Source organism: Plectropomus leopardus, chromosome 18, assembly GCF_026936395.1.
Source record: "Plectropomus leopardus strain MGB_pleo_1.0 chromosome 18, ASM2693639v1, whole genome shotgun sequence".
Classification (NCBI taxonomy): Eukaryota; Metazoa; Chordata; class Actinopteri; order Perciformes; family Serranidae; genus Plectropomus; species Plectropomus leopardus.
In genome coordinates, this window is record NC_142193.1 from 11,161,618 (window position 1) to 11,173,102 (window position 11,485).

The window sequence follows — 11,485 nt, forward strand, 5'->3', positions numbered from 1 at the left end:
TCCAGTCCGTCTCTCAAGCCTTCCTTTTCCTACTGAAGTAGCAGCCATGAGGTAGGAGCACCGCCGATGGCACAATAAAAGTCACCATTTAAATGTCAAACGCACATTTATTGAGTACATTTCTCCTCAGTAAGACACATGAGTCTCAACACTAACGTTACATACAAATTAAATCAAATTCCAAATCCCGCAACACGTTTTTTTACGTGGCTTTGTGTAACACGATGTAGCAGACTGAGGAGCCATGTTGTCAGCCCGGCTGGCTGTGTAGACAGCGTTAGCTGAGCGGCTAACGGAGGTTTAGCCTCTGAAATACTGTTGCAGTACATGAAGCGTATCAGCGCGGTGGCGGCGGATGTGGAGCACCCGTGGAAGTCTCCGGTTTAAGTGTCTTGTGTGTAACCCGGGTTGTGTGTCTCCTGCAGCATGCTCAGGCTCCAAAAGAGGCTGGCCTCCAGCGTCCTGCGCTGCGGCAAGAAGAAGGTCTGGCTGGACCCCAACGAGACCAACGAGATCGCCAACGCCAACTCCCGTAAGTACTGCAACAGTTTATCAATGCAGTTTTGTAGTCGGCTATTGTATTTTCACCGTACACCGAGATAATGATGTGGCAGCTCTTAGTGATGCTGAGAAACATGTTACTTTATCAGAGTACCTGATGGCCTAACTCCAAAGTTTTTGTATCATTTCACAGCTGACACTTTTGAAAGCAGTATTCCGTTTAAACTTATGGATAAGGTTAGATCATAATACACAAAGATGAAAAAAGTAAAGAGCAGAGTATCAAATACACAGAATTTTCTCATACGATACGAAATTACATGCTTAGAATTGATCTTATTGCAACATTATGCTGGGATCCAAAAGTCATGGAAAACTTGGAAAAGTCATGGAATTTCACAGTCTGGGTCTTGTAAATTTGTTAACTTACTTAACATAATCAAAAGGTTTCAGAAAGTCATGGAACTTTGTAGTGTGCCATAAAATTGTGTAAGCAATCTTTCTTAGATAACCTTCCACATAATGACAAAATGCATTTTCTATTTGCCTTTATTTCATCGGACAGCTGAAGCGTTAAAGGGGAAGAGAGGGGATGACGTGCAGCAAAGGGCAGAGGCCAGAATCAAACCTGCGGCCACTGCGTCAAAGACGTAGCTGCTGTTCATGGGGCCGCTCTAACAAATGAGCTACTGGGCGCCCCGCAAATTTATTTTCTGTAGCTGTCAAAGCAGCGTGGCTCTAATATGTGTCGATTTAAGACTGCTTGCTTACCATCACGTATGTTCCTCCGTTTTTCTGTGCTGTCTCTCTGTTAATGGATGCAGCTACTCTGAAACTGTGTATGAATAGAGTTTGAATCTTTATATGATTGAAAAACTCCAGGCAAAAGGGACAAGAAGAAAAGATTTATTAAGGATCCTTTGGAAAGTCATGGAAAGGTTTTGAAATTTTGTTCATCTAAACGAGTGGGCACTGTGTATTATGCAACCAAGTGCTCATGTCTTTTAAAATTTATATTTCCAGTTTTTATTACAGGGTTTCTGTTTAATACATCTTCAATTTATGAATACAGGGGACAGTTTTTAGATTGTTCTACAGACTGAAAAACTAAAGACTAAATAACAACAGGTGAAATAAAGAGCAGGGCGACTTATCAATGTCATCCCCTTGCATTATTAAATTAGATACTTTTTGCTATAATATGAGATTTTAACAGCTTTGTAAAATATAGGCAATGCAGTTTTTGAGCTGCTTGTTCAGAAATCATGTCCACATTGCTGATGACAATTTTTTCCATGTTTGCTAGCAGGTACATCATTGTTTTTTGGCTGAGGAATCTGTGAATCCCGTAGTTAACGTTTTCCTTCTGTCTTCAGGCCAGCAGATCCGTAAACTGGTGAAGGATGGTCTCATCATTCGCAAACCCGTTACGGTCCACTCCCGGGCCCGCTGCCGCAAGAACACGCTGGCACGTCGCAAGGGTAGACACATGGGAGTCGGTGAGTGAAATTTGTCTTCTCAGAGTAGCATTATTGAGTAGCGATGGCTACGTTACAGCTCAGATAAAATGTATGAATGAGTAAACTTCAAGGTAATCCTAAAATGGATCCACTCCACCGGTGAAATGAAGAAACCAAATTAAGATTTTCAATGTTTTCAAATATGGAATAACCAGTCTGGTGGAATGATTGAATTTTGCTCGACATCTTCGTACCTAAACGAAGACAAAAAGTTGACATGCCTCCTTATTCTCTCTCACCAGGTAAGAGAAAGGGTACAGCCAATGCGCGTATGCCAGAGAAGTTGTCCTGGATGCGCCGCATGAGGATCCTCCGTCGTCTGCTGCGTCGCTACAGGGAGGCCAAGAAGATTGACAGGCACATGTAGGTTCAGGACATCTTCAATGGTTGCCTCTGCTCATATCAGTTTGCTGTCATTTTATGAAAATATTAGATATTATTTTCTCAGGGTTTTAGCTGAAAATTTCCTTAATTCTTGGTTGCAAACTTAAAAAAAAAACAACAGACAAAACAAAATAAAAAAACATGTTTTTTCTTCATGTTTGCGGCAACTGTCACTATATTCACAAAGCATTAAACGGGACAGATGATCTGAATCTGTCTCTGCCTGATTCAGATCTGGCCTTTAGCACTTATGATTGCCTTAACACACGATAGAAAAAACAGAGCGTAGCATTCTTTAATGCAGCTGTCAGTGACCGCTCACGAACTGTGCTCAAGCTTTCAAACGAGGCAGCAGTGACCAAATATGAATCAGGATTCTGTTACTGCCTAGCTCTCACCTCGGATGTTTTCAGAAACATATTTTAGTGCAGTGAAAACATTTGAGGCAGAAAATGGGCTGTGCAGGAGCAGAATCTTGCTGTATGTTTGATGGACTGCCACACTGACAGTTTGAACACAGTTCGTAAGCAGTGATTGACACGATTGACAGCTGCCTGAGAGACTTGGCTCTGATCTGCTGTTTTTGGTGCAGTAGCAAGAGGAGGATGGACACGATTTTTTTCAGACCGGCTTATATTCTTTCAGAATATAGTGACAGTTTTAGCAAATATGACTTATTTTCATCAAAGTTACCAACTTAAAGTTGATATTTTTAACATAGCTGGTTTTCTGGTGAGGATATTTGGCCACGCAAACCTTCACTGTGATTGGTAAATCATTTTTAATACCGGTTCATTTCTAGTTGTGACACAACTTGGGCTTATTATACTCCGACCAGACTTTGGAAGCATTTGCAAATATAAATAGAGGTCAGAAAATCTTGTTGACAACACTGGTATTACACACAGGCACACTTAAGTCGTGTGCCTGTGTGTAATAGTTCATGTATTCTGGTAATAATTCAATATTTTGTTTCCTCTGCTGTCTCTCAGGTACCACAGCCTCTACCTGAGGGCCAAGGGTAATGTGTTCAAGAATAAGCGCATCCTCATGGAGCACATTCACAAGCTGAAGGCAGACAAGGCTCGCAAGAAGCTCCTGGCGTAAGTCTCAAACCAAACTATCTTTATTGTGGGGCAACAAGACCCCATAACATGAAGGCACATTTTAGAGGTAAAAAATATATTTGGTAATTGTAATACTTACATATTCATTCCCATATGCTCTACATTAAAATGTGTCTTGGTGAACTGAAGCATGTGGAGATGCGCATTACAAAAGCTTTCACAAAGCAATAAAAAGGAGAAGTCATTGAAATTCTCTGCAGCGTTGTGCAGCAGATAGTTGTTGGGCTTTATTGTCAGAGGGGTTTAGGTTTTCCCTGGGCCACTAAAGGCAAAACTGACAGAGCAATCCAGTTCACAAGTGTTGGTTTTACTTTTAAATATTTCAGTCGATTGATTTAAGTCATTGTTAGAAGCTGAAGAGGATTATGATCGCACTTTTATGAACACCGATCTGCCTGTCCTACAGTGATCAGGCCGAGGCTCGTCGCTCCAAGACAAAGGAGGCCCGAAAGCGCAGAGAAGAGCGTCTCGCAGCCAAGAAGGAGGAGATCATCAAGACCTTGTCCAAGGAGGAGGAGACCAAGAAGTAATCTGCTTCTGTCAATCCTGCCTGACATTACGACCTGTCAAGTGCCGACAATAAAAGTGTACATAAAGACACTAATGATCTCCTGTACTTTGTTTTTGCATTAAGTACGTACCTGATAAATGGGTAATGTAAAAAAAAAAAACAAACTGCAGGGCAAACAGCTCGTGTGATCACAGGACAAATAATGGACTGATGTGAATGCATTTTAGGAACATTTCACTCCCGTTGGTTGAACAGTAGAAATCAAATGTCTGTTACCATTTCCACTATTTTACCTATAACCACAATATCTATAGATGTTAAAGACAAAAACAAGCAGCGTTAGCATTTGGAGTCATATTATGGCCACTGATTAAATGCAAGTAAAACAGTTGATCTCTTATCTCTCTACAGTCTCCTGTGTGAAGTATCGGCTGTTTTCACCCACTCTGAATTTTGTATCTTGTGTTGAAATAAGTACATGCAGGCCAATAAGAACCATCTACTTTGCAGAAATACTGTTACATTGTGACTGAAAAGGAAGTGATAGTTTAAACTTTAAAGGGTCAACCAGTGGAAAAAACAGCTTAAAAATGTCAAGTTTGTATCTAATTTTAAAAAGCAGCTTAGGAAAGTATTTACTGGAATTCCCAGTTACACGTGTGCGCGTCCTGCCGTCTCCTCTGGGTTGTATGAAAGAATGTTTCTAGCAGAGGGAGATCAGCCAAGTGTATGTTGAGTCCAAAGAAGAGAGAGGTATTTTTTGCATGTTAAACTTAAACCACAAACATTTTTGTTAACACTGACAAAACAACCCAAGGTCCAGTTATATTTTTTGTGTCTGCTGTGGATAACTTGTGAAAACTTTGAAAACTCTGAGAGAAAAACAGCAAGTACACCTTGAACTTTAATTTTAATCGTTGTGTCAAACTAATTCCCACAGTCAAGAATTACTTGTTTCTGGATAATCCTCGAAGTCAGCATTGACAGGAGGTACTAAAGTGCTTTAGATCAGCAGTGGAAAGTTATGAACTTATAAAGACAACAAAGCTTGACAACTGTGTAAACATGCGTGTACAAGCTAAAGTTATAATCAAAGATGTTCACAGTTTTGGGCTTTTTTCGGGACAGTGAGCCCAGCTGTTGGGGGCTGACAATGATTACCTCAGTCCTATCAGTATTTAGCTGCAGAAAGTTCTGGCATTTGAAGGAAGGGATGCAGTTAATGAGTGTGTGGATTTGCTGAAACAATTACTTGGATATCTTTATTCATTAGCTGTTTTCCAAATTCAGATAATAAATTACTAAATATGGTCAAAAAAAAGGATGAATTGCTATGGATAAAGGTACGCTGCAATATATAAAGAAACTACCAGACTCTCACTTGTAACAGTATTTTACCCTAGTTTTGGCTGCTTGTTCTTAATGCTTTGAAACCTGTGCAAATTGGCTTTCAAAAATATTGAAAGAAGAGCAATATTTAAAGATGACCCCAAACATTTGCAAGAAATTAATTAAGTTACAAGAAGATGATCTGAAGATCATCAAAGAAAATTGAAAGAACAAGAACAGGAAATGGCCACAGTGCTGAATTAAAATAAAATGATTTTCTTTGAAAATAATTATCATTATTAGAAATAACTGTTTTCTTTATATTTTTCCTTAGTTATTTGGAAATTATGAATTCTTCTTTCTCTTTTTTAAATCTATTTTTTGCTCAATGTTTTAAAGGTTTAAAGGCGTCTGAATACAGCACATGAAAACTGATGTGGATCTAGGTTTCAAAGGGTTATGCAAGATCTGAGTATTTCTTCCACCAATGCTCTGGATGAACTTGTAACAACCACTTCCAAAGAATGAAAAAGAAAGAAAAAAAACCTAGTAAGTGGACATTGAGTTGGGACTGCATACTACTATCTTCAGTGTGGTCACGGCATCCTCGGTAACATTTGAAAGTGAGGACTGCTGTCAAACTAAAAACATAAATAAAAGAACAACAGAAAAACAAATAATGCCGCCTTTAATGGTTGGAGTCTACTGGAGCACAATGTTTAAAACAGGGCATTGAAAGGCAATACAGTGTACAAAATGCCTTGGTACAAATATGTTTTAGAAAAAAAAAGTGACGTTGAAGTTAGTGGATCTGTAAGTGAAATGCTGCCTTTGTATCATGACTCTCTCGGCCTCTTGTAACATGTTTAATCTTGTTTTGTCACCAAACATGTTTCATAATAGACCATACAAAATGATCCTCAGCCCTCTGATTTCAAGTCAGTTATGATACATTTTATTTCCTGCTCTCTGAGGAATGAAATGCCTTCTCTTAACTTCCTGTTTGGACACTGCGAGGACCTCCAGGGAGTCATGCCTCCAAACCATAGCTCCAAACCCAGAACAGATTCCCTGTTCTATTTTCTCAACTGAAATCTGGAAATTATTTGGAGATATACAAAACACAGTGTCAATAAAACTTGTAATTTGAAAGGTTTGTTGCCATCTAGTGGTTGCAGCTGGTATGACAAATCCATTTTTCATTACAAAGAAGTATGATAATCTGTGATATGAAGAGAATCAAACGTCTGTTAATTCAAGGTTTTGAGGACATTTTGGCAAATTGTAGTCAGAGTGCTGATGTCTCAAGGATGATGGGACCAGACTTCTAAGCATTGAACCCATTTTCATGTGAAGATCAAAAGAGATTGTCGTGTTTTATGGTCACTGTGGTTTTCGGTGCTGGTTTGTACACGTAACCTTCAAGCTTCACAGATCCGTACTTATGTGTGTGACTGCAGAATTTCTGCAAGTTACTGACATGCAATAACTTAGTATCATTGTCAGCAGGAAATTGCTTCTCACTACAGCGTTCTCTGAAAATATTGTGAGGTTCCTCAGCATGTCCTGATGCAAACAGACACACAGAAGAAAAACACAGAAATGTTTTTATTCATATCTTTCTGTATATTACCCATTTTCAACAAATATCCACTTCTTTCAGGATATTGAGGATTTATTTGTAATATGTTGAAATGGAGGGTCTCACATGTCCATTACAGCTCTGACAGGATGTCTAAATTATGCATGTTCCCCTCTAAGTGAGGTCTACAGGTTTGTGCACTGACATCATTTGTCAGCGTGGTGTTTTGATAGTGTGAGTGCTCATGAGACGTGCAGTTTGGTAATAGTACAGACAGGCACGAGGGCACCAGGCCTAAACGCTAAGCAGCCAAGGAATGCACCAGGATCAGCTGTTCCTTAAGCACGTGACCCCGATACTACCCCCCTCAGGGCCGCCCCTTCTATCACACCTCCCTGTGAAGCCCTTTACCAGTCACAGCCATCGCAAGTGAGGTGGAAGGTGATGACAATATAAGGGCCCGCAGCTGGAGAAAGCCTGTAAAATTATCATGTGTCTCAGAGGTCCCAGAGCTCCTGACTTTTGAGTCAAGCCTCGTCAGATGAGCTAACGAGAGGAAAAAGCTGTTGAAAATGCACACAACTGTCATGTATAATATGTAAAGATTTAAGGTTATGCCACAGAGAGTGGTCATGAGATGTAAGCAGTCTAAAGAACATCAGCAAATATATTTAAAAAAAACACCACTGTTATTACCCAAAGCAGTCTAATGCCCAAAGGTATTTAATTTCAGCTCCAGGTCAATTCATTATTTCAGATTTTTTTGACAAGTGTTGCAGACCTGAAAAGTTGAAAGTATTTACAAGAGAACAGGGAGAAATTAGAGAAAAGTAGGACAACAAATTTCTGTGAGAGAATTTTCTTTCTTTTAACTTTCTGGTGACTCTTCAGCTATCTTAACTCTCTGCTTGTGTGCTTTTTACTCCACTGTCTTCTGTGTTTGGTGGGCCAAAGACAACTTTCTTATTTTTTAGATTTATGTTGCCATTAAAAGGCCACATTATGCAGTCTCAAACGCAGCCGCTGTGTTCAGGATGTGATATAGTGCCAACAGACAAGTTCAGCAGATCTGCTGGTTGACCAGGAAGTGATTGGGTGAATTTACACCGACTTACATGTGTGATTTTTAACATTGCAATGTTGTTCCTTGCGATACTGCCCTTTCAGTTTTCTCTGAGGTGCATTTTGTTTGACACCTTTGTCTTTGAAAAAAAAAAAAGTCAGGTGCACAAAGAATAGAGGAAGAAGAAAATATCAAGTACAACGAAATAGAAATGCATCCTTATAGTGCAAAGCTGTCACCTTATAATAATCTATTTCAAGACCTTGAGTTATTTTTATTCATCAGACTCTCGTCAACTCAAAAACATTATACACTTTGGATCCTCTTGCATCATCTGTTTGCAAAAGGGTATTTACAGGCACACTCACACTGAGAGAGAAGGAGCGAATACATGTTCCACAAACACTTTGCTGATTCATTCGTCCGACAGTGAAGAGGATAAAAAGTCTGTCTTACCTAACTTCTGTGTGGTCTGCCTATGTCAACACTTGGCCACTGTAGTTTCCTCCAGGTCATACGCAAGACTATTATCACGTGCAACTAACAGTCAACAGGTCTGAGTCAGAATGCGTATGGAAACAAATATTTATCCTGCTCTGAGGGCTTTGTTAGAGTAGGAGAAGTAAAATAGAGAGTTGACAATGATGGGAAGTGTAAGTGTGCATTTTATCTATTGTTATTTGTAGCATAACTGTGTCCTTTCATATACATATAAAAAAACAATGGCAAAACTAGCACAATGCCTGACAGGAAGTTTGCTGTGCTTTCAGGACAACCCCCATCATTTTGAGAAGTTTAGCAGTGCCGGAGGCGAGCTCATTTCACTTCCTGTCTGTCTTGTGGTTTATCTCATGGATGATTCTTTCACCTGCGTCACAGAAGAGGCAAAGCAGCAGCCCCATCACTACTGACGGAGGGAGTCGAATGAGATGGAGGAAAGGGAAGATGATATATTGGGCACTGATTGGGTCACAATGGGACCTTTGTCCTTCTGTCTGCCCTGTGATGATGTCACATGGGCTCGTTAGAGGAAGTACATCTACTTAACTTCCCCTGCAGCTTCTGGTCTGCTCCTCCTGCATTATTGCCAGCTGCCTTGAAGCATGTTCTGTTCAGACTTCCTGTCAAGAGCTGCTGGGCCCAGAACTATGTAAACATATTTGTCAACCGACAGCAATAAAAAATACCTCACACACTTAGACCATTCAGGGATGGATGTTAACAGTTTGAAGCACTGGGCTCACAGGCCACCAAGCCTCTTCTTGTTTTCAGTAAGTGATGGAATAACTTTTGTGGCCCCAGGCAATTGAGCCATGTTTTATGTTGGAAACTGCTGTTGATTGTTTAGCTTGCAGACTTTCCCTACAAATAATTTTTCATATGCAGAAATATGAATACATTTCAGAATATTATAGACTATTCAGAAATTTCACTTTGCACAATGTCATCTCTTTGCTACACAACAGATTTACCACAAAACAAATTAATCTCAAAAGTGAACTCCTAATTGCACAATTATCCATCATTGAGATGATAATACCGCATGATTCATCCAGTAAAAGAGGCCGAGGATTTCCTACAGGCACACAAGAGCTGCGCAACACTGAGAAATCTCCTGAGTTACAAGATTATGAATGTCAGTTTGAAAAATCACTTATTTGGCTTTAATTTAGTTAAATAGCTTATGGAGTCTTTGGATGGAAATTGCATTGTCTGTAATAAGCAAATGACTGACTGCTGTGCATGGGGCAGGCAGCAGGATAGCCTGTAATGAGGGGAAACCAGACGAGGAGCTTGATATTTGATTTAACAGACCGCCAGAGAAGCAAGGTGTTTGCTGCTGTAGCACCTCTTCTGTCATACACTACAATTATTCTGGGGCAGTGGCTCTCTTTTTCTTGCCTACAGGCTTGTTATTATAACAGAGTTACTATACAGGAGCAAATCATTTTTTCCCACATTTCGCTCAACATTCCTGCTTGTGTCTCATGATGCACTAAAGGTCATGCATGTATGTATTTTCTCAGTGAGGCCTGCCTCTCAGGGGAGAGCTTGTTATCTGTTGTCTGATCAGGATATCTCAAGGAAATTCTGGTTTGGCGGAGGGACGATTTGTCTTCTGTTTCCACTCGTCCAAGAGATTCTATCAGCTCTAAAGAAGATTAGTGCACCGATTGAAAGACTGAATTTGACATTTATAGTCATCAAAATTAACTTTTTCGCAGATGGTCCAGTTATTTAGGACATTTGCCTACTCTGACAAGTGACACAAAGACATCACATATTCGACATGACAGGCCCAGCTGCTCACTTGGAGTCAGCAGATCCGCTCATCAGACAAGAAACCATTACATGAATGTGCGTTTGAGGTAAAAAGCGGGTTAAGCGTAGCTTTTACCTCCCTTAACAACCTTCTGTCTCTATTGCTGCTATTAGCCAGATTTTATTAGTCGCACGACCTTCTTTATTGATCATTCCTTCCGTCTGGTCACAGTGGAGCAACCTCACACAACCCCGAGAAGTTTTCTGCAAAACGGTGACGTGTGCCAAAATAAAAACTTTCCAAGAGCTCTTTTGTTTTGGATTTCTTTGTGTGTGTGGAGGGGGTGGGGGTTGCTGTAGCACAGCTCAGCTTACTCAGCATGTCTTTATGAGGCATTACTGCTTTATTGCAAGAAGCTCAGCATGGAGTTTTTCCACTGAAACCTGAAATCAGGGGGTATATATTCAGGAGAACTGGGTGTGGTCATGACTTTGTGGGTGTTTATTGTGAAAATGCATCGCATATGCTCAACATATTTCTCATAATCCTACCTCTTGATTTTATTCCCCCTTCTACTGCACAGCTGGAAATGCAGAGCACCAAGATTAAAGCCAAAAAGCGGATGAGTTATGGAACTCCTGGGCATCAACTTCCCATCTCCTTCTGCTTTTTCGTCTCTCCGTCTGGCTCCCTCTGACTTTCTGCTTCTCTCATTTCTGCCGGCTGTTATGATAGTTAGTTTTTACAGCTAGCAATGTAAGAAGTAAGTTCCCATCTCAGCTAAGACGAGACTTTACCTTCCCCCCTCCACCCCCCCGACCTCCAGCTCCCTCCCTCCTCTCAAACTGAGAAACTCTTCTGTACGAGGATATGAGTCAATACAGCTGGCAACATTTGACAACAGAATAAAAGAATCTTGTATGTGTAGGTAAGAGTTTTGGGGGCGTTCAGAGTGGGGGGAGGTATTGGATGGGAAGCCTCTTCCCCTCACTGGCTTGGCCCCTCATAGGTTTTGAATGTGTTTCCTGACACACACACGGATACACAAACACACTGAGTCATGAGGCATACTGTGGGCTAATTCAGTACTGGGCACTCATGTTACTGCCTCCTTTTTGTGGAAAGGGGAGAGGGGCTTGAGGGGTGTGGGCGGAGGATGGCTGGGGGAGGGAGGGGAAAGCAGAGAGGGTAGGCTGGGACTCTTT

The 11,485-nt window shown here is 40.7% G+C and overlaps 1 protein-coding gene across 1 annotated transcript; it reads left to right on the top strand.

Moving 5' to 3' along the window:
• On the top strand, positions 1–4,132 carry rpl19 (ribosomal protein L19). The gene is made up of 6 exons (XM_042505827.2): positions 1–51; positions 426–532; positions 1,878–2,000; positions 2,264–2,384; positions 3,398–3,508; positions 3,939–4,132. The coding sequence occupies exons 1-6, from the start codon at positions 47–49 to the stop codon at positions 4,060–4,062; spliced, it is 591 nt and encodes a 196-aa protein (XP_042361761.1). The 5' UTR covers positions 1–46; the 3' UTR covers positions 4,063–4,132.
• Positions 4,133–11,485: the final 7,353 nt, after the last annotated feature.